At 46.6% G+C, this 24,597-nt stretch overlaps 1 protein-coding gene across 3 annotated transcripts in view; it reads right to left on the reverse strand.

Annotated features, from left to right (window-relative positions):
* Positions 1-18,703: 18,703 nt before the first annotated feature.
* Positions 18,704-24,597, reverse strand: part of col16a1 (collagen, type XVI, alpha 1) — a 321,764-nt gene continuing 315,870 nt past the window's right edge. For all 3 annotated transcript variants that reach the window (XM_059654248.1, XM_048557999.2, XM_048557998.2), the window contains one exon: positions 18,704-21,028. In XM_059654248.1, the coding sequence (XP_059510231.1) occupies positions 20,826-21,028 (203 nt within the window). In that variant the 3' untranslated portion in view covers positions 18,704-20,825. The remainder of the gene's footprint in view (positions 21,029-24,597) is intronic.

Here is a 24,597-nt window from a genome sequence, read left to right on the forward strand (position 1 = left end):
CACTTTCTCTTTTGTAATGCCTACCATACTCAACTCTGCCCCCTGGCTCTCCGTAATTGTTGGCATACTACTCATGTCTTCCACTGTGAATACTGACACAAAGTACTTATTAAGTTCTTCAGCTATTTCCTTATCTCCCATCACCAGCCTTCCAGCATCAGTTTGGAGCGGCCCAATATCTACTGTTCCTCTCATTTGTTTCTTATGTATTGAGAGAAGTTTTTACTATCATTTCTAATATTACTAGCTAGCCTACCTTCATATTTGATCCTCTCCTTCCTTATTGCTCTCTTTGTTATCCTCTGTTTGTTTTTGTAGCCTTCCCAATCTTCTTGGCCACTTTATAGGCTGTCTCTTTGTTTTTGATATATTTCCTGACTACCTTTGTCTGCCATGGCTGTCTAATCCCACCCCGGATAATCTTTCTTTTCTTTGGGATGAACCTCTGTACTGTGTCCTCAATTACACCCAGCAACTCCTGCCACTGTTGGTCTACTGTCTTCCCCACTAGGGTCTGCTTGATTGTCGTCAATTCCTGTCTCATGCCCCTGTAATTACCTTTATTTAACTGTAATACCATTACGTCCGATTTTGCCTTCTCTCTTTCAAACTGCAGACTGAACTCTACCATATTATGATCGCTGCCTCCTAAGTGCTCCCTTACTTTAAGGTCTTTTATAAAGTCAGGCTCATTACATAGCACTAAGTCCAGAATAGCCTGCTCCCTTGTGGGCTCCATCACAAGCTGTTCCAAAAAGCCATCCTGCCAACATTCCATGAATTCCTTTTCTTTGGATCCACCAGCAACATTATTCACCCAATCCACCTGCATATTGAAGTCCCCCATGATCACCGTGACATTGCCTTTCTGACATGCCCTATCTATTTCTCGGTGCATTTTGCACCCCGAGTCCTGATCACTGTTAGGAGGTCTGTACATAACTCACATTATAGTTTTTTGTCTTTGTGGTTCCTCAATTCCACCCACACAGACTCCACATCTTCTGACCCTATGTCATTCAGTGCCGTAAATTTAATTTCATTCTTAACTAACAAGGCAACCCCACCCCCTCTGCCCACCTCCCTGTCTTTTCGATATGTTGTGAATCCTTGGATGTTTAACTGCCAGGCCTGAACACCCTGCAACCATGTCTCTGTGATGCCTATCACATCATAATCATTCAAGAGGATTTGTGCTGTTAATTCATCTACTTTGTTGTGAATACTGCGAGCATTTAGATAAAGTGCCTTAATGCTAACTTTCTTATCATTATTAGAGAGGTTGGAAATCCCAAGATGTCTTAAGCTATCCTTCCTTTTGCTGTATTCCTAGTCTAACATGAACCCACACTCCCCACCTTTTTAAGGCTCCCTTCACCACCTGGTAAACATCCTCACATTCCTGGGTCCATTTCCACAGCCTTTACCCACCAACCAATGCAGGGGCATTAGCAGGGTAGCCAGATCAGGCATGAATTTGCCAAAGTAATTTACAAATCCCAAGAACGGTCTTTGTTGAGACACATTCTCTAGTCTAGGGACCTTCATTATAACCTCCATTTTCCGTGGCACCTTGTCTAGACCCTCAACATCGATTACTGGGTGCTGAATGAGTCTTTAAAAATCTTACATTTCTCCTCCTTTTACTTATAGGCCATGCTCCTGCAACCTCTTTATGGTTCCTTCTCAAATGCTCCTGTTTGGAGGATCCAGCGACAAAAATATCTTTGGACTCCCCGGAATCAGGGACGCCGTTGCACCCGTATCCACTTCCATCCTTACTGTCTTACCCCTGAGTTTGGGAAGAACCCAGAAACAATCAACCTAACCCCGGTACTGACAGGATGTTGGACCAGGACTCCGCTGAGTCTGGGCGTTCTGTTTCTCCCTGTCTCCCGGCCTTCTCCCTAACCGGCAGCATATACCTTATGCCTTGTATTCAGGGTGGTCTCTTTCCAAACCCTGCACCCCCCCCATCTAATGTTTGGGTTATGCCCTGTAATTTCGGGCAATATGACCCGCTCGCTTACACCTGTGGCACTGGGCTTCTCGAGTCCAACACATTGACTCCTTGCGGCTCCTCTTGCCATTGAGGTGATATTCTATGAACAAAAAAAGTTGCTGGAAAAGCTCAGCAGGTCTGGCAGCTTCTATGAAGGGAAAGAACAGAATTAACTTTTCGGGTCTGGTGACCTTTCCTCAGTTCTGATGCTGCCAGACCTGCTGAGCTTTTCCAGCCACTTTGTTTTTGTTCCTGATTTACAGCATCCTCCGTTCTTTCAGTTTTTATTTGGTGGTATTCTAAGATTGGCCCTGTACTCTTGGTATGTCTTCTCTATGGCTTTCTCTGGTTGCACCAAACTTTTTAGAATCACTGAGGTCTCACTGCCTGTGGTACTTAAGAAAAGATAAAACATTATGTCTTCAGCCACCCTATTTGCTTTTAAATCTGCATCGAAACATCTTGTGTCCAGTGTCCAACTTTCAGACTCTTGATCAAATGGTCCCATCACTCCATCATCTACAACATCTGTGCTCATCCAGAGATTACTTTCCTGCAGTTTCAGCCTTTTAGTTTAGCTCCCACTCAATCGTTGAGTTTGATTTTGCAGGGGGACCTTCAGCCAAGCAAGGGGGTAATTACAGAGACTTTAGGTAACAGTTAGGTCCATAAAAGGGAGCGGTGCTGAAAGGGAATTGGGCGGTGGTATTTGAGGGGTAGGGGTCAGTATGCATTGGAGGACTGGAATCATCCAGAGTGGAGAGGGTCTGCTTTCTGATGAGGAAAAGGGGGACACTGAATCAGGATTGGTGTGTGGATGAAGCTGGGAGCAATGGAATGGGCTGCTGATCACGGGGTGAGGGACGGCAGGTTCTGAAGGGGCTATGTCAGGGGTGTGGGATACAGACCCTCTCATTCATCGTTGCTTGAACATTCTCTGATTCAGTTGCTTGGTTGTATTGTTATTTTTACTGATTTGTTGGTTTTTCCCAGTGGTTGTGAATGGGATTGATATACTGACCCAGTTATTGCCTGATTGAACAGATATCTCTAAGTTACATATGAAATCTAGTCTAACATTAGTAGGTGTCATACATCAAACCTCCCAAACTGCAGTGGTGTTGTTGGGAATGGCATTAAACAGGAAATGGGAATACGAGTGATTCTCAGTGATTTTAATTTGCACATAGATTGGACAAATCAAATTCACCACAATGCCGCAGTGGAGGAATTCCTGGACTGTATATGGGATGGTTTCCTTCACCAATATTGGAGGAACAAGCTAGAGAGCAGGCTATTTTAGATTGGCAACTGTGTAATGAGAGGGAAATCATTTCCAATTTAGCTGTGTGAGACTCCTTCGGGATGAGCGACCTTAACATGATAGAATTTTTTATCAAGATGGAGAGTGAGGCTATTGAGTTGGAGGCTAGGGGGCTGAATTTTAATAAAGGAAATTATGAAGATAGGAGGCGTGAGTTGGCCTCGATCGATTGAGGAGAGTTACTTAAATGGATAACAGTGGATAGACAATGGCAAACAATGAAGAAACGCATGGGGTAACTGCAACAATTGTTTATTCCTGCCTGTCACAAAATCAGAAGGATAAGAGGGCCAATCCATGGCGTACAAAGGAAATAAGAGACAGTATTTGATCCAAGGACAAAGCATATAGATTGGCGACGCTAAATAATTATTTGAGGATCGGGAGCAGTTTAGAATTCAGCAACAAAGGACAAAGGGATTGATTAGAAAGGGGAAAATATGAAAAGTATAAAAAAGTATGACAGTAATGTCACAGGGAACATAAATACTGACACTAGGAGTTTCTCTAGGCTCATGAAGAGAAAGAGATTGGTAAGGACAAATGTAGATCCCCTTCAGGCAGAAATGTTGCAGAATGCGAGATTTAGTGAGAGGAAAGAACTAAGGGAGATCAATATTGTGGAGAAATGTGCTGGTAAAATTGTTGGGATTCAGGGCTGATGAATCCCCACGGCCTGATAATCTATATCCCAGAGTACTTAAGGAAGTAGCTCTAGAAATAGTGGATGCATTGGTGGTCACCTTCCAGAATTCTATAGACTCTGGAACAGTCCATGCAGATTGGAGGGTAGCTAATGTCACTCCAATATTCAAGAAGGGATGGAGAGAGAGAACAGGGAATGATAGATCAGTGAACCTAACGTCTGTGGCACGAAAAATTCTCAAATCCATTTTCTAGGATTTTATCGCAGTGGCAGGATTAGACAGAATCAGTGTGGATTTATGCAGGAGAAATCATGTTTGTCAAATCTGTTTGAATTCTGTGCAGATGTAACTAATAGAGTCGACAAGAGGAGCCAGTTGATGTAGGATATTTGGATTTTCAGAAGATGTTTAACAAAGTCCCACAAAAGAGAATAATGTGCAAGATTGAAGTACATGGGACTGGGCAAAGTGTATTGAGATGGATAAGAAACTGGTTGGTAGAGAGGAAACAAAGAGTAGGAATTCATGAGTCCTTGTCAAATTGGCAGGCGGGAACTGGTGGGGTGCCACAGGGATCAGTGCTGGGGCCTCAGCTATTCACAATGTACATCAATGATTGAGATGAGGGAACAAAATGTAACATCTCAGAGTTTGCAGATGATACCGAGTTGGGTGGGAGCGTGAACTGTGGTGAGGATACAGAGATCCTTCAGCGTGATCTCAACAGGTTGGGTGAGTGAGCAAATCAATGGCAGATGCAATATAATTTGGATTAATGGGAGGTTATTTACTTCAGAAGCAAAAACGAGAAGACAGATTATTACCAGAATGGCTGCACATTGGGAGAGGGGAGTGTGCAGCAGAACCTGAGTTTCCTTATGCACCAGTCAAGGAAGGTCAGCGTGCAGGTGCAGCAGGCGATAAAGAAGGTAAATGGTATGTTGGCCTTCATTGCGAGAGGTTTCGCATTCAGGAGCAGGGATATGTTGTTACAGTTGTACAGGGCCTTGGTGAGACCATACCTGGAATACTGTGTGCAGTTTTGGTCTCCTTTTCTGAGGAAGGATGCTCTTGATTCCAAGGGAACGCAGCGAAGGTTCACCGGACTGATTCTGGGGATGGCAGGTCTGACGTATGAGGAGAGATTTACTAGGTTTGGATTGTTTTTGCTGGAGTTATGATGAATGAGGGGGTATGTCATCGAGACTCATAAAATTCTAACAGAGCTGGACATGGCAGATACAGGGAGGATGTTCCCGATGGGGGGTGTGTCCAGAACCACTGGTCACACTGTGAGGATTTGGGTTGGACCATTTAGGACAGACATGAGGAGACAATTCTTCACCCAAAGAATTGTGAACATGTGGAATTCATTATCACAGAATGTAGTTGATGCCAAAACATTGAATGTATTCAAGAGGGGGCTAGATAATTGCACCTGGAGCAAATGGAATCAAAGGTTATGGGGTGAAAGCAGGATTAGGGTATTGAGTTGGATATTCATCCATGATTGTGAAGAATGGCACAGCAGGCCCGGAGGGCTGAATGGCCTCTTCTTGCTCCTATTTTCTATCTTTCTATGGTAAAATGTGCTGAAATAAAGACGCACCTAGCAGTACATACTCCATGACATAACATTGTAGACTTGAACATCTGTTCTGATTGACATTAGTAACCCTAGCACAGAGCAAAGGTCGCATTTTTATTTGCTGCTGTGTGTGAATCAAAACATGAAACATTTGTGACGCACTGTTCATAAGTTAAGGGAATCCTAAAGTGCCACATGCCTCAGGAATACTTTGGAAATGTAGTTACTGTTGAAGCACCAAAGTCAATGTGTGTCCTGTAACTTCCCTCAAGCAGGAACCTGATAATAATCAGATGCTCTTTTTTTCATTGATGCAGATAATGGTTGAGAGGTAAATATTGCTCAGGAAACCTGGCAGAACCGTTCTGCTCTTCTTAGAAACACAGTCTGAATGATGATGTGCCCACGTGAGAGAGCATTTGGGGCTTTGGTGTAACATTTCAACTGAAAGCTTGTTCATCCAACCTGACAGCATTCCGCCACTGTTGCTGATTTGGCAACTGTGTGCCTGCATGCAACTTAAATTCAGGATCTTCTCACTTGGAACTGGGAGGTCACGAACTGAGTAATGATTGATACCTGAACCCTGTGTTTAGTTAGCAAACCGTGATGCCCCCTTTGTGATATTCGAGTCGATCATAATCCCAGGATAGATGAGGGCAGGAGTGTAGAGAATTCCTGCGGAGAAGAGTCATCAGCTGTTGCAGCAGTGACTGTGCGGGGAAACCATTTATCTGAAAGCTTTCCATCAGTGTTTACACTGAAGTAAATTGCTGGTGATCTAAGTCAATTCGAGTGTCGCACTTACAAATGGAAATGATGCAAAAAATGTTTCTTTCTCCAAAGACAATACATAATCTCGCTGGGGATTGCAGCATTGCAGTTCTTAGTTTGCATAAAATAGATTTATTATGCCAGTTCCTTCTTCTGTTTTCAATTCATTCTTGGAACAAGAAACAAGTTGCAGCTCCAAGATTTAAGAGTGGAGTGCCAAGGTTGTATTTAGAAGCCATAACCGAGTCAATCCAGATGTCTGAGATTCTGACTAGAGATACCAACAAAGTTGAGCATTAGTGTAAGGATAAGGACAGTAAGTTCCAGACAGCCACTAGGAAACAGTTTCCCATTTGCCTCAGAATGATCTTGGAGGAATGGAGTCAGCTGCTGGCCATGATTATGTGACTTTTGACCACAGGCATTACCTTCATCAAGTAGCAAACCAGTGGGACCCCAGTTTAATATCACCTCACCAATTTTATGCCCTTAAAACAGGTAGAAACTTTACTCATTTAGCACAGCAGAGGCCTCATGAACTGAACTCGGATAAAGTCACGAAGAAATTTACTTTCACTTTGTTAAGATCCGAATAAGAAATGTTCAAAGCGAAAGTCTCTCATAGTTCTTGGTGCCACATCCTAAGCAGATGCAGCAAATTCAGCAACAAAGCTTTGAGGTTCCTGCAAGGTAACATGGACCAATATGAGCATCAGTTCAAGCCCTTGCATTCTGTGTATAACACGCACCCATTTGCTCCCCATTTCCATGGGCTACTCAGACAGGCACCTGGGGACACATTGGAATCCCATCTATTGTAGAACAATGGCATCACAGAATGTTAACCCCAACTGGTTGGTGGATTGGTCATGGGACTGGCAGCTCTGTACCGAGATACAATTGCTCATTGATTGGCACAAATTCTTAATTGCCCAGATAGTGTTTCAGACTCTTCCCTAAAGGACTTGATTGAACCCAAAGGATTTCCATGACAATCGATTGTGGTTTCAACGTCAAAACTGGGGCTAGTTTTATTTTGAAGTTCGAGATTTTTCTTGACTTCAGATATCAGTCCAGCATTAATATCACTAGACCATTGCCTCAGCTATTTGACAGCATTTGGCACATATCCCTTTAAATCCTTCACATTCATAGACACATACAAATGCAGTTTAAATGTTGTAACAGTACTCACCTCCTCCACTTCCTCTGGCAGCTTGTTCTATACATGCACCACATTCTGTGTGAAAAAGTTACATCCAGCACATCCCTCACCTTCCTGGACCTCTCAGTCTCCATCTCAGGAAACCAGCTTGTAACTGATGTCCATTTCAAGCCCACCGACTCCCACAGCTACCTAGAATACACCTCCTCCCACCCGCCCTGCTGCAAAAATTCCATCCCCTATTCCCAGTTCCTCCGCCTCCGCTGCATCTGCTCCCACAATGAGGCATTCCACTCCCGCACATCCCAGATGTCCAAGTTCTTCAAGGACCGCAAATCTCCCCCCACAGTGGTCGAGAACGCCCTTGACTGTGTCTCCCGCATTTCCCGCAACACATCCCTCACACCCCGCCCCCTCCACAACCGGCCAAAGAGGATCCCCCTCGTTCTCACACACCACCCCACTAACCTCCGGATACAACGCATCATCCTCCGACACTTCCGCCATCTACAATCCGACCCCACCACCCAAGACATTTTTCCATACCCACCCTTGTCTGCTTTCCGGAGAGACCACTCTCTCCGTGACTCCCTTGTTCGCTCCACACTGCCCTCCAACCCCACCACACCCGGCACCTTCCCCTGCAACCGCAGGAAATGCTACACTTGCCCCCACACCTCCTCCCTCACCACCATCCCAGGCCCCAAGATGACTTTCCATATTAAGCAGAGGTTCACCTGCACATCTGCCAATGTGGTATACTGCATTCACTGTACCCCTGTACCCGGTGTGGCTTCCTCTACATTGGGGAAACCAAGCGGAGGCTTGGGGACTGCTTTGCAGAACACCTCCGCTCGGTTCGCAATAAACAACTGCACCTCCCAGTCGCAAACCATTTCAACTCCCCCTCCCATTCTTTAGATGACATGTCCATCTTGGGCCTCCTGCAGTGCCACAATGATACCACCCGAAGGTTGCAGGAACAGCAACTCATATTCCGCCTGGGAACCCTGCAGCCCAATGGTATCAATGTGGACTTCACCAGCTTCAAAATCTCCCCTTCCCCCACCGCATCCCAAAACCAGCCCAGTTCGTCCCCTCCCCCCACTGCACCACACAACCAGCCCAGCTCTTCCCCTCCACCCACTGCATCCCAAAACCAGTCCAACCTGTCTCTGCCTCCCTAACCTGTTCTTCCTCTCACCCATCCCTTCCTCCCAACCCAAGCCGCACCTCCATCTCCTACCTACGAACCTCAATCCACCTCCTTGACCTGTCCGTCTTCCCTGGACTGACCTATCCCCTCCCTACCTCCCCACCTATACTCTCCTCTCCACCTATCTTCTTTTCTCTCCATCTTCGGTCTGCCTCCCCCTCTCTCCCTATTTATTCCAGAACCCTCACCCCATCCCCCTCTCTGATGAAGGGTCTAGGCCCGAAACGTCAGCTTTTGTGCTCCTGAGATGCTGCTGGGCCTGCTGTGTTCATCCAGCCTCATATTTTATTATCTTGGATTCTCCAGCATCTGCAGTTCCCATTATCACAAATTTCCTGGACAGCAGCAACATGACGTCCCAACTCAATGTGCTGACCAATGAAGGCAAGCGTACCAAATACTTTCTTCATGGCCCTGTCTACCTGTGATTCCACTTGCAAGGAACTATGCTCCTGCACCCCTAGGTCTCTTCGTCTGGGAACACTCCCCAGGGCACGAGCATTATCATGGTGCCCAGTGTAGTTGGTGTACTGTGTGTAGACACAGTTCAATCCAAATGATGGGCGTTTCTCTCTGCTGGTGATGTGGGTCTTGTGGGAAAGGGAGACTGGACATCCCCATGTTCATGGGGGACAGTGCTGAGCACTAAACTGTTAGCCTTGGGCTGGAATTGATGACAAGGACAAGACCAGAGCGCCATAGCCTACAGGCACCTATAGCAAGTCAGGCTCGATATTAATTAAAAACAGAATGTGTTGTATCGGCGGATTGGGAAGCAGAGTTAGCAATTCAGACTGAATTGGATTCTTTCTTCAGAGATTCGTTGTTCCCATCGCAGTTTAACTGCATTTGCAGCGCCACAGGAGAGCGAGTGGCTGCTGCTGGTACTGCAAACACCCAAGGCCTCGGATTGAGAAGGGCTTGAAGCACAGGAGAGAAATAGTTTGAGAGGCTCATGAGGTGGAGCTTGAGGGGGTGGGGAGGGGATTTGGAGGCAAGCATAGGTGGGTGATATTCAGTGGGCCATGCCCCCCCTCCTTTGCTGGGTCCCTTGATCAGACACTGAGTGTGTTTCGATGAGGTTCCCCCACCCCATCTGAATCTCATAAACAAACCCACCCTGGGGTTCTCAAATCAAGCTTCACACGTGTTAGCATTTGCCTGCCCCTCACTGAGTTACTGTCAACTGGAGCACAATGAGGTCATCTCTACATTAACTTCAAGGCCTCAATTGGCAGCAAACAGGACAGCTATCAAGGGGCCTTGCTGCCCCACCCTGATCCAGGTATTATCAGGAAGGGCCATAACCCCATCACACTGCCTGGTTAAAGAAATTCCTCAATGTCCCCACCGGCCTTTACCACCAACAAACTCCCTGACTATGGGAGAGAGCACAAGGCTCTGCCCCATGTGTCTCAGATACTCCACGTTGATCAGTAAATGAATCACTGACATCACAGTGTCAATGTGAAAAGAGCTTCAGTCCAACATGGTGACAGACACAGCACCACAAACCTGACAGCGAGGGGACCAATCATCACGGACAATGATTCAGAGGGTGGAACAATCACTGACTTGTTGCTGAATCTAGTCCAACTGAAGGAGGCTGAAAGACTCAATAATTTCAAAACATTGGGAAGGTTCCTGTGAGACTTGCTGGATTCATAAGGTCATGGTCTGATGGAGCATTGAAGAATATCAATGACATAACACTGGGGCATCAGCTTCATCCGACCCAGCCATCCCTGTGTGTGGGATGATGGGCCCAAGATGATTGATTCTAAACATGACCACCATTGAAATCTTCTCTGGAACCTATTTGTGGAATCTGTTTTAAAGATGGGAGAAATGTTATTCACTTCTCTTCGTGAAATGCAATGTGATTCCCAGCCGTAGAATAGCCAGCACTGGCCTGAGATCCTGGGAATTTCTGGCTTGGGGTTTTCCCCCATCTGAACTTGAACTCCCCTTCAATCTTTGCTGTCCCTTCACACTAATTCCCTTATTTCACTGTCCAAGTTCTCATTGCACTTTCTCCCTGTGCATTTTCCTCCTCTGCTCCTTCCTCCTACACTCTCTCCTCCTGTACTTTCTCCCACCTGCACTCTCCCCAACTTATCACTCGTCCTGTACTCGTTCCTCCTACAATCTCTCCTACCCTTGTAGCCTCTATTTTCATGCACTTTCGTGTGTTCACATCAGCACCTTGAGCTTTCTCTCCACAATGTTTCTGCCATTATCCGCATGCAGATTGTTCAGTGGAGCAGGAACCCTAGCTCCAACCTTCCAGCAGAGTCTCAATCACATGATACCCTCTCCCCCTGCACACTCTCACTCTATACTCTCCTCTCCACGCTCTCCCCCTGCACCATCTCACCCTGCAATCTCCACCCTTCACTCTGTCTGCACCAACCTCTCCCCCTGCATTCTCTCCCCCCCACTCTCTCCCCCAGCACTCTCTTCTGCACACACAGCCCAGTACCCTCTCCCGCTCTACTCCCTCCCCCTCTATCCTCTTTCCCTCCTCTCTCCCCCATGACTCTCTTTCACACCACCCTCTCCCCCAACAATCTACCCCCCAGCTCTTTACGCACCCCATGCTCCCTATCTGCACACTCTCTCCCTGAACTTTCTTCCCCTTCCCACTATTTATCACAGCATCCCTCAGAGGTTCATCTGCATATTCAGTGAACCCTGTTGCTACACTCTCCTTCCTCCTCCACCATCCCACACTTTGCCTCCCTCCCCTTGGACAGACCCACTGCCGGCACTCACGGTCACAGGGATTTCATAGTGGAGTACAAAGATCAGCAACGATGGTCCACTCATCACAAGGAAGCTTGGGCCTTCACTGTGCCCGCTGCAATGCATTTTCCTGAAACTGTGTTCCCCACAAGACACCCTGAAAAGCTCCGTGAAACAGCAGACAGCCCCCAGGCCATTTGATAATCTGCCACTGTTCCTGCTGGTCCCCTACTTGCTCTAGGCAGTAAAGAATTAATGAGGGCGATAAGTTAAAAGTGAGACTGGGCACCACCTCCCCATCAATGGCAGTCTGTTCAAACCGGCCCAGACACAAACCAGACTCTAAATGACCCAGGGGTCAAGCGAAGCTCATTTTTGGTCAGGTGGAGGGATTTGACCTGTTCTGGGAAACACAACTGCCGTGGGCTCTGATTCCAACAGAGCTCTCAAACAGAGGAGACACGCCCAGTGGCTCCTGCACTCCCTCCTCCTGGTACACTCTCCCAAACAGTCTCTCCCCGACACTCTCTTCCTGCACTCTCTCACCCACTCTCCCACACTCTCTCCTCCAATATGCCCTCCCCGACTCTCTATCACACTCTCTCATCCACACTCTCTCCCCCACCGTCTCTCCTCACTCTCTCCCGCACAGTCTCCTTCCACTCTCTCCTCCACACTCTCTGCCCCGCACTCTCCCCTCACACTCTCCTTCTACACTCCCACCTCCACACTCTCTCCCCGACACTCCCTCCCCAACACTCTCCCCGACACTCTCTCCCACGCATTGTCCCCCCCCCCAACACTCTGCTCCCAACTTTCTCCCCAAAATGTTCTCCCACACATTCTCTCCTCAACCCTCCGTCCACAACACTCCCCTTCCAAACTCTCTCCCCCAATCTATTCTTCCACATTCTCATCAACACTCTACTTCCACACTCTCTCACCCAATCTCTGCCCCCCTCCACCCGACACTCTCTCCCCAACATTCTGCTCCGCACTCTCTCCCTGATTCTCACCCCCATGCTATCTCCCCATCACTCTCTCTTCCACTGTCTCCCCCCACACTCTCCTCCCATACTCCTCCCATTCTCTCCCTGTTGCTCTTATCGCCACACTCTCCTTCCACACTCTCCTTCAACTTTCTACCCCACAATCTCCTTCCACAGTCTCTCCCCCATTCTCTCATTCTATACCCTCCTTCCACACTCTCCCCCATCACCCTCCTTCGTCACTCTCTCCCCAACACATTCCTTCCACATTCCCCCAACACTCTCCCCCACACTCTTTACCCCTCACTCGTCTTACACACTTTCCTTTAACACTCTCTCCCACACACTTTCTCCCCAACACTCTTCTTCCACACTCTCTCCCCCAATCTCTCCTTCCACATTCTCACCAACACTCTACTTCCACACTCTCTCCCCCAATCTCTCCTTCCACATTCTCACCAACACTCTACTTCCACACTGTCTCCCCAAATCTCTACCCGACTCCACCCCACACTGTCTCCACGACATTCTCCTTCCACACTGTCCTTCCACATATTCTCTCCCCAATACTCTCTCCGCAACACTGTCTCCCCCATTCCACTCCACCCCACATTCTCTCCCCGACATTCTTGCCCGCAATCACTCCCACACTGTCTCCCCTACAATGTCTCCCCAACACTCTTTCCTCCACACTCTCCCCCAACACTTTCCTTCCAGACTATCGTTCCACACTGTCCTTCCACATATTCTACCCCGCACACTGTCTCCCCCACACTCTCTTTCCACACTCTCGGTCTAAACTCTGCCCCACACTCTCTCATCCACACTCTCTCCCCCACAGTCTCTCCCCCAATCTCTCCCACACACTCTCTCCCCAACTCTCTCCCCAACACTCTCTCCCACACACTCTCTCTCCAACTCTTTCCCCAACATTCTCACTCACACACACTCTCCCCACACTCTCTCCGCATCCCTCTCCCCCACACTCTCTCCCCAACATGACCTCTCCCACACTGTCTCCTCCACACTGTCCCCCCATACTATCATCCTACACTGTCCTTCCACACTCACCCCCACACTCTCCTTCCACCCTCTCACCCCCACACTATCTCCCTCACATTTTCCTTCCACAATCTCTCCCCCACACTCTCCTCCCATTCTCTCCCCGTTACTCTTATCCCCACACTCTCCTTCCACACTCTGCTTCTATAACGTTCTTCCACGCTCTCCTTCCACTCTCTACCCCACAATCTCCGTCCACATTTTCTCCCCCATACTCTCCTTCTACACTCTCCTTCCACACTCTCCCTCATCACCCTCACTCCTCACTCTCTCCCCAACACTGTCCTTCCACATTCCCCCAACACTCTTTCCCACACTCTTTCTCGCACACTCATCTTCCACACTGTCCTTTAACACTCTTCCCCACACGCTCTCCCCCAATCTCTACCCCACTCACCCCACACTCTCTCCCCGACATTCTCCTCCACACTGTCCCCCCCACAGTCTGTTCCACAGTCTCCTTCTAAACTCTCCCCCACACTCTCTCCTCCACACTCTCTCCCTGACACTCTGTCCCCCACACTCTCGCGCCCACGCTCTCTTCCACACACTCTCTCCCCAACACTGCCCTGCAACACTCTCCCCAACTCTCTTCCCCACAATCTCCTTCCACCCTCTCCTTCCACACGATCATTCCACTCTCTTCCCTCATATTCTCCTCCTGCACTCTTCCCCCACACTGTCCTCCTACACTCTCTTCCACATACTCTCCACCTACACTCTCTCCCCCACACTCTCCTCCTACACTCTCACCCCCACACTCTCCTCCTACACTCTCTCCCCCACACTCTCCTTCAATACTTTCCCCTTGTAATCTCATTTTGATGTTTGACAGCAGGACTTGGATTGAAAGTGAAATTTTCTGAAAAGCTCTCATCGTAATGAAACAAAAGACAGGATTGGAGCAGGTCCAGGTGCTATTTCTCAGAGTGTGACCTCCTGGCCAAGTCCCATTAACTTACAGACCCCACTGTGCAGTCAACTGGTTCCCATCACAGTCTCTGGCACAGCGCCAGAAACTCCATCAGTAAACTGAACCCTGTCCTTGGTATTTCCTCCCTCACTCTTCATCCAACTCTCCCCTCTCTTTCTCCTTCCCTCTCTTCCTCTTCCTCCCTCTCCCTTTCTCATCTATTCATTTTCTCTCTCTTACTCAAATTCCCCACTCTCTCACCTTTCTCTCCCCCATTCTTTCTCTATCTCCCACCCTCACTCTGTCTCTTCCTCCCACCTTCTCTCTTTCTGTCCATCTCTGTCCTTATCTCCTAAGTCTCCTGTCTGCCCCCTCCATATCTTTCTCTCTCCATCTTCACTCTCACTCTTTCTCCCTCACCCTTTCCCTTGCCTTGCCATTTCTCTACTTCATCTATCTTTCTCCCCACTCTCTCTCTTTTACTCTCTCCTGTCTTTGTGTGGCTCTATCTCACCATCTCTCTTACCCTCCTTCCTTCTCTCCTGTCTAACTCCCTTTCTAAATCCATCCCTATGCTCCCTTTCTCTCAGTCTCTGTCTCTCTTCACATCCCTTACTGCCCCTTCTCCTTCTTTCTCTTTCTTTCCCTTTCTCAACTACCCTCTCTCCTTCCTTGCCCACTTCTGAAGTGACCGTTAGCGTGTCATATGGGAAAATGTGAAGCTGTTCAATTTGGAAGCAGGAATAAATGAATGGTATTATTTAAACAGAGAAAAACTGCAGAAAGATGTGACACCAAGGGACTTGGTGATATTTGTGCATGAAACACGAAAAGCTTGCACGCAGATGCAGCAGGTAACCAGGAAGGCTCATGGAATGTTGTCTCTCATTTCAAGGCGGTTGGAATATGAGAGTCGGGAAGTCTGAATGCGACTGTACAAGATGCAGGTGAGACCACTTCTGGAAAACTGTGTGCAGTCATGGTCCTCTTATTTAAGGAAAGATAGAATTTCATTGGAGGCTTCTCCAGTCGGGAGGGATTGTCATATGAGGGAAGGCTAAACAGGCTGGGACCCTACACACTGGAGTTTAGCAAAATGAGAGATGATCTATTTGAAGCAGGCAGGCCTCTTAAGGTGCTTGAGAGGGTAAACACTCAGAGGTTGCTTCCTCTTGTGGGACAGTCTCAGTCCCAAAGTCATGGTCTCAGAATTGAGAGTCTTTGGAACTCCTTGCCACAGAAAGCTGTGAGGGTAGAGTCCTTGTATATATTTAAGGTTGAGTTAGGTTCCCGAGCTGTTGCGGAATTATGTGTTGCAGGAAAAATGCGGGAAAGTGTTTGTGAGGAGCGTCAGATCAGCCATGATGGTACAGCAAGCCTGAGTGGTCAAGTGGCCTAGTCCTGTTCATGTTTCAATATTGTATGATCTTATACACTGGTTATAACTCTGATTATCGTGTATTGTAGTATTTCGTCTTACTCTGTAATAGAACATAGAACAATACAGCGCAGAACAGGCCCTTCGGCCCTCGATGTTGTGCCGACCTGTGAACTAATCTAAGCCCCTCCCCTTACACTATCCCAACACTATCCATATGCTTATCTGAGGACTGTTTAAATGCCCCTAATGTGGCTGAGTTAACTACATTGGCAGGAAGGGCATTCACGCCCTTACCACTTTCTGAGTAAAGAACCTGCCTCTGACATCTGTCTTAAATCTATCACCCCTCAATTTGCAGCTATGCCCCCATGTAATAAACAGTGTTATAGAGTAGGGGGCCAGTTCTTGACTTTGCTTGACCGGTTTGTCTTGCGCACAACCTCTTCAATATGCATGAGCAGAAAACCACCAGCCAAAGGATTGAGAGATAATGGGAACTGCAGATGCTGGAGCAACCGAGATAACAAAGTGTGGAGCTGGATGAACACAGCAGGCCAAGCAGCATCTTAGGAGCACAAAAGCTGACGTTTCACACCTAGATGAAGGGTCTAGGCCCGAAACATCAACTTTTGTGCTGCTAAGATGCTGCTTGGCCTGCTGTGTTCGTCCCGCTCCGCACTTTGTGAGCCAAAGGACGGAGATGGGGGAAGAGGTCTAATGCACCAGCTTGGCCTTTTCTGCCCATTGATTTTGTGCTGCATTACAATGGAAGCTGGAACTACATTATTGCTGGAATAGTGTCACATTACGACGAAATATTCTTCTCAGGAATCAGAACAGGACTGAATTCCAAAGTCACGTTAAGCTGTCTGTTGATGAAATTGCCACACATCGTAATATTCCAAGAGAGCAGAAGGGATTCACATGTACGTGTCATACCAAGATTTAGCTGTAATGTTGGTTTCTGCTGATTTTGGCTGCCACAGACTGCCACATTTTAACAAAAGGTTGCTGTGTAGAGGTATGTATTGAGTGTGTGATATCATATCACATCAATCCTGGTTTCAAACACTTCAATAGAAGTGAATCAGGAATGAAATATACACAGGCAACATGCCAATATCAACCACTTCACACCAATGTTCACTCTGTTCATTGTATCTTAAAACTGAAGGAATTAATCTTCATTTTTAACAATTGTGGAATAACTGATTCTGGAATATACAAAGCCATCTTCTGAAATGACAATTTAATCCATAAAGTTCGCGTGTAACTGTACAACACATCTCAGATTGTCTGTATTTAAACAATATTTTGGGAGTAAAGTTGTGTTGTATGTAGACACATGGTGTGTGTGTGTGGTTGGGATTGTTGTGCGTGCATGAAAGTCAGAGGGTATCCTCACACTGGGTTGGAGTGGGCGTATGGGTGTATGTGGTTCTCAATGACTGTGTGTGTGTGTGTGTGTGTGTGTGCATGGACATCAACGTAAGCATGAGTGTGAATGTGTGTGTATGGACCTCACTATGAGTGTGTGTGTGAGGACCTCAATGTGAGTGTGAGATAACAAGGTATAGAGCTGGATGAACACAGCAGGCCAAGCAGCATCAGAGGAGCAGGAAAGCTGACACTTCGGGCCTAGACCCTCCTTCAAAAATGGGGGAAGGGAAAGGGGTTCTGAAATAAATAGGGAGAGACGGGGAGGTGGATAGAAGATGGATAAAGGAGAAGATAGGGTGAGAGGAGACAGACAGGTCAAAGAGGCGGGGATGGAGCCAGTAAAGATGAGTGTAGGTGGGGAGGTAGGGAGGGGATAGGTCAGTCCGGGGAAGATGGACAGGACAAGGGGGCAAGATGAGGTTAGAGTGTGTGTGTCAGTGGGGAGGTGTGTTTTGACATGAAAGCAGTGGACACAGACCCCTCCCCGCTCCCCCACCCCCTCCCCCAGCCTCTTCCAGTTCGGCATAAAACTTGCCTGAATATGTTTCACACTGTCACACATATTAGCTCAGACGCGACTGGGTCTTGGCCCAATGACTCACTTGAGCCTGGGGACATTCCTGGCCAGACTACTGCTCTAAATGGGCCCTCCTGCAGGTGTCTCTGTAGATGGCCTGTTTCACAGTTGCTCACATTTCATCAGTTAGAGTGTGGAGCAGTCAGGTTCTGTGGTGTTGCATAATCTCCCATCCAGTCACTTCTCATCACCCTGTGGCTGCGCAGTTTGTTCCCCGTGTGGTATCGGAAAAGGCCATGTTTCAGCACATGTCCTAGTCAGACTGAGAAATGAATGGCTGAGCAATCTTGTGCCCCTGATGAAACACCCTCACAGATGGCAAAGGTTGTGCGGTGTCTAAAATGTTGTTCATTGAGGGTTTCTTTCCTACTGAAACTGCAGCAAAGAGACCCCAGGCCTGGTTTGATATGAAGTGATGGTAGTTGTGGGAAGTTATTTTAGACATGGAGGGGGGATGGACAACAAGAGATATGAATGAGCACACACCACTTGGAAATAAAAGACAAAATACAAATGAATGGAGCACTGGAGCATGTATCTGCCTTTCCTGTTCCTGTGGAGGGCGCAAGGCAGGAGCATTCAGACCCGATATAGTCCAGACATTGATAAAGACACTGGTCAATCTGGTCATGGAGGTGCAGATCCGAAAGGTGCAGAAATTATACAACAGACTGGAAATGCTCGGAATGCAGGATGATTGAGGCCAGATTTGATGCTGACCTTAAATGGAGGGTGGTGGGAGGGTGGGTGGGCAGTGTGCTGGTTAACAGAGATGGAACTCATGATTACAGCTCCTGATGTGGTACAGGCCAAGGTACAGCTTATTAATCACATTTCAACATCACCAGACAATGGAAACTCAAACAATTCCAAACATCAGCTTTGTCAAAATTCTCTTTAATGCTCTTCAATACAGGGCTCTCGAGAAACTCACTGCTCTCCAACAGTTGAAGTTTAGAAGTTACAATAACATGTATTTGTGAGGATCCATTTCATCAATGTTTCTCATTCAGGCTGAGAACTTTGCCAGTGCCAGATGGTGCACAGCTGAGATTGGCAGGATACACACTAATGGCAAGGAGGTAGTAGCTGAGGTTGGTGACTACTGAGCTGCAGTGTGTGTGTGTGTGTGTGTGTGTGTGTGTGTGTGTGAGAGAGAGAGACAGGAAGACCTGCTTCCATTAGCTATATGTAGGGTTGCCTGACTGTCAAGGACCAGCATTCCCCTGTACCAGCAGGAGCTGGCAGACAGACATCAAAATGAGAAACCTACAATCAGACGTCGCCTGTACCAACAGCTGGGACAGAGACTGGGACAGCACAGAGCAATGGGAAAGTCAGCAGCCCCAGTTTCTGATCCCCGGCACATTGCTTACAATCCTCTACTTAAATGAGGAAGGAGAATTAATGTCTGTTTAATTAAGAGAAAGGGAATGAGATGGACCAGCTCTGAGAGCAGGGTGAACTGACAAACAATTTCATTCCAATGAATAGTCTCCTTTTTGCTATTTTTTAATGGCGTTCCATGCTCACACAGATGTTGCTAAGTCAGTGTGAGAGAATGGAACAGTTCCCAGGCACATGCTGGCTATTTGAACCTCACCTTCACCTAACTCTCATAATCCAATTTGTTTGAGAGCAGAAAGTTCATCCAGAGTAAAACAGGCCCAGGAATCTGATTGTGACAACTTATCATTGGGATAGCCAAGTTAAAATTAATTCACATCAAACACTCCCAGGACAGGTAGGGCCCAGTGTTAGATACAAAAGTTAAAATGTTTTTATTTACCCACAACGACATTATGTTCATCTGTGTCAGAACTGAATTGCCTCTGGATAGTTCTGAGCAGCTTTGAAACCGCTGCTCCCCCTTTGTCATGCTGCCAAGGTTCATTTGTACATTTCCTGTGCCAGCGTGTTGCTGAGGTCCATTTCTGTGCGGAGCTTGCTTAAGCCTCCAATCACCCGTTGACCCTCACACTCACTCAAAAACACAGGCCACTGCACCAATCTGATGGATCGAGACAACATCTCTCAATTTACCTTTTGTGAGAGCTGTAGTATTTTTCGTCAGCTCTCTGAATGTGGATGTGTCAGTAAGTTTGTGCTGTGTGCAGGGAGCTGGGATATTTAAATTCAATTGCCCCCTTGTAGTTTAGTGTGTCATTACGTGCACATAATCAAGGCACCATGGGGAATAGAATCATGGCAGTTAGTTATTGAAAGGAGAGGATCTGGAACTGGAAGAAAGGGCTGTTGGACTGATCTGGTCAATAAACTCTCGATACATTTTGTTTATTGTTGATCAAACCTGTCAACACCACAGACACAGGCAGTGGGTGCTGCTAAACAGGATACTCAGTGCAGACTTTCTTCCACAAATGGCCAGATCTAACACAAGCCACTGTCCCAGCTCAGGTGATCAACTCTCCAAGATTGCCCTGGCATTGTTAACCGCCAAACTCACAAAGCACATCACGAGAAAATGCAACAGGCTTATTGTTCGACTTCCTTTCTGTGGTTCTGTTGACAAAAGGTGGTAAAAATATTGGAGTCAGAGGAGCAAGGTTTTTGAACTGAGGAAAAATATCCAATTATATTGGGGTAGTCTATTCACTTCCTGATCGGCCAAGAGGATATGGGCATTGTGAGGATTAATGAATTAAATGGACAATGATGTGGGTGGGAGGGGCTGTGGGAGGTCATGTAATGAAACTATTTTGAAATGTCCCCAGGAAGTGACCTGTGTCTCATAACACCCAGGGACACACACTGGCTTCCAAGCATGCGGACCTGGTGGTTTTGAAAAGGTTGCAGGGAGGAAAACAGGCTGAAGAAAGTTGTACAAATACCATCTGACCAATACACCGGATACTGAAATTCTTACTTGGCCTTCCCTCCAACAGCTGTTCTCTTGAGTCATTGAAAAATAAAATGAGGAAAGAGAAATCTGACATTTTAACCACACCCCTCCCAAAAACGCAAATGATGAAAAGTCTTTATTAATTCATCCAATGAGATGGTCCTTTTGAATTCTTGGCGTTGTAAGGCTCAGGTACCCTCATGATACAGTCAGAGGGTGTGCAGCGCCCATTTTTTCCCGATGCTCCTTGAAGTCCTGGTGGGCCTGGCATGCCTGGCACCCCCTGCTGGCCAGTTGGACCTGGTGGGCCGGTTTTGCTGTATCCTGGAGGTCCTGCTGGACCTGACCATGAACAGAGAGATCATTGGAATCAACAAAACACTGGGTCATTCATCAACTCAAACAGTTTAGAATCAACAGACCCGTTGAACAGAGAGAAATACAGTGAAGACCATCACATATACCCAGAGGGCTCAAATGTGATGGCAAGCAAGCAGTTTCTCACCCTTATCACTGAGACAACATCGAACAATACAGCACAGGAACAGGCCCTCCAGCCCTCCAAGCCTGCACCGACACATTTTGCCCTTCCACATTGAAACTGCCTTCACTTACAGGCTCTGAATCCCTCTATTCTTTTCCTATTTGTGTACTCATCCAGTGCTTCTTGAATGCTGCTCTTGTGTCTAATTCCACCACCTCCTCTGGCAATGCGTTCCAGGCACTCAGCACCCTTTGTGTGAAAAAATTGCCTTGCATGTCTCTTTTAAACAACCCCCCCACCTCGAGTGTTTTCATTAATATCTAGCAGATAAGCTTCAGAAGGTCAAGGAGGGGCATGTTGCAGCTCACTGGCTTGAGTTCACAACATTAAACTGACTGCCATTGGGGTGAGGTGAGATGAATTGGGGGCTGGGGTAGGATGAGAGTTTCTGGTTGCAGATGGTGGGTGTCTTTAGATAGAAGCAGTTCATTTTCATCTCACAGATCCAGGAGATACTCTCCAGTTCCTCTGGGTCTCACTAGAATAACCTCAAGCTTGTTTTTGCTAATCTCCCTACTCCCATTCTCGCTTCTGCCTGCTCAGAAACTGCACACTGCAGGCTCCTACCAGTATATATCTAAAATACTGGTTCAGATCCTTCTGTGTGGTTTCAAAGTCCCCCTTGAAGGGTATTGTCACCAGAAACAGACACTTTGAACATCTGACAGGAAGCCCTCTGAAAATGGTGTCAGTTGCACTAAACAGTTGAAACACCATTCCAGACTGTTATTAACCCATCATCATCATCAGGTAAGTCTACTGAATTTGTTATTGTCTATTCTTTCTCTAAGGCCATTACTTTCCTCAAGCAAATGTCTATCAATGTCTATTCTATCCAACACTTCTGTTATTTAAGCAACCAGTTCTCTGGCTACCTCTCAGTCCATGCTATTCCAGAGTCAAGAATCCTGGTTTGCTTAGTCTTTCCTTTTGCTTAGTCTCAACTTCTAAGTTCTAGCATCATCCTGTGAAGAACTGGGGTGCCATTTTACAAGGTCTTTTCTTTTTATAGACTATGATATTCCTCAGTGGCCATAAAAGTGCTCCAGGATATCGTATGGTCATGATGGGCATTTTTAAAAAGTATGGACATCTTTTTACGTTCAGAGGCCAGAATGGTTCAATGTTCTCCCACCACAGTCCAACTAAGATCTACATAAACACAACTTCACAGCTTTTCAATTCCTGCATTTTAATGGTTGGTAAATCTGTGGCCCTTGGTTCCTCTTGCTTGTCTACCCCAATTTCCAGGGACTGTAGACCTCCTCATTTATTTAACTAAAGTGAACCATCTGACACTTATCTAATTGGACATTCAGTTTGCCCTTTACTCAGCAATCTATAATTGTATCGATCACTTTCTTGTCTTTTGTCATAATTTAGCTCAGTGTTAGCACAATATCCATAGCCTGGAAGCATACCACTGATTGGGTATCATCACTGAGCCTCATAAGATCATCAAGGATGCTTTATACCATCCACACTGTGGCTATTCAAGGTAGAATATGTTAGGAATGGAAAGTGAACACTGGCCTTACCAGAATCACTGACTTCCCATTGATAAATGCATTATAACCAATTTTTGAAAATTAGTGAAATCCTCTCCACTCAATTTTCTGTCATCTGGTAAGATTGAAATTATATTTCCAATTGCAAAGTCCAAATCAGTGATGTAAATGGTACACAAAAACACAAAAACTTACTACCTTACACCAGCTTGTGTATCATTAACATTTACTCACTCCTTACAGGTTCACAGTCGGTTTGCTGATCACTGTTAGTCGCTCACCCTACAACTTTGCCATGTTCAGACTGTAGTCACTAATATTTTAGAACACAGAACATAGATCAGTACAGCACAGTACAGGCCCTTCAGCCCACGATGTTGTGCCGACCTATTATCCTACTCTAAGATCAAACTACCCCGCGTACCCTACATTTTAATACCATCCATGTCCCTATCCAAGAGTCGTTTAAATGTCCCTAGTGTATCTGACTCCACTACCACCGCCGGCAGTGCATTCCACACACCCACCTCTCTCTGTGTAAAGAATCTACCACTGACACCTCCCATATACCTCCATCCATTCACCTTGACATTTTGCCCCTTGTAATAGTCATTTCTGCCCTGGGAAAAAGTCTCTGGCTATCCACTCTATCTATGCCTCTCATCATCTTGTACACCTCTATCAAGTCCCCTCTCCTCCTCTTTCACTCCAATGAATAAAGCCCTAGCTGCCTCTACTTTTCCTCATAAGACCTGCCCTCCAGTCCAGACAGCATCCTGGTAAATATCCTCTGTACCCTCTCTAAAGCTCCATCTTTCCTATAATGAGGTGACCAGAACTGGACACAATATTCCAAGTGTGGTCCAACCAGATTTTCACAGATCTGCAGCATAGCCTCGCGGCTCTTAAACTGAATTCCCCAACCGATGAAAGCCAACACACCATACGTCTTCTTTACAGCCCTATCAACATGTGTAGCAACTTTGAGGGATCTATAGACGTGGACCCCAAGATCCCTCCATTCCGCCACATTGCCAAGAATCCTGCCATTAACCCTGTATTCTGCATTCAAATTTGACATTCCAAAATGAATCATTTCTCATTTTTCTGCGTTGAATTCCATCTGCCACTTCTTTGCCCAGCTCTGCATCCTGTCCATGTCTCATTGCAACCTATAGCAGCCCTCCACGCTGTCCACAACTCCACCAATCTTTGTGTCATCAGCAAACTTACTAACCCACTCTTCCACTTCCTCATCCAAGTCATTTATAAGGATCACAAAGAGCCGAGGCCACAGAACAGATTCCTGCGGAACACCACTGGTCACCAAGCTCTAGGCTGAATACTTTCCATCTACTACCACCCTCTGTCTTTCATTGGACAGCCAGTTCTGTATGCAGACAGCCAAATTTCCCTGAATCCCATACCTCCTTACTTTTGAATGAGCCTACCATGTGGAACCTTATCAAATGCCTTGTTAAAATCCATATACATCCAATGCTGTGCCTTCATCAAATTGTTTTGTCACATCCTCAAAGAATTCAATGTTTCTGAGGCATGACCTGCCCATCACAAAGCCATGCTGACTATTTCTAATTGAACTGTGCTTTTCCAAATAATTATAAATATTAGCTCTTGGAATCCTCTCCAATAATTTGCCCACCACAGAAGAAAAACTGAAGTCTGTAATTCCCAGGGTTATCCCTATTCCCTTTCTTGACAAGTTACAAGTTACCCCACTGAAGGAGTTTTGAATTCCCAGGTTTATGATATCTACTGAATTACCCTTAACTATTTTTCAGCCCCTCCTTCACATAATTCCATAGGGTTAGCCAAGACATCTGACCATCAATAGGTCT

Source organism: Stegostoma tigrinum, chromosome 24, assembly GCF_030684315.1.
Source record: "Stegostoma tigrinum isolate sSteTig4 chromosome 24, sSteTig4.hap1, whole genome shotgun sequence".
Taxonomy (NCBI): domain Eukaryota; kingdom Metazoa; phylum Chordata; class Chondrichthyes; order Orectolobiformes; family Stegostomatidae; genus Stegostoma; species Stegostoma tigrinum.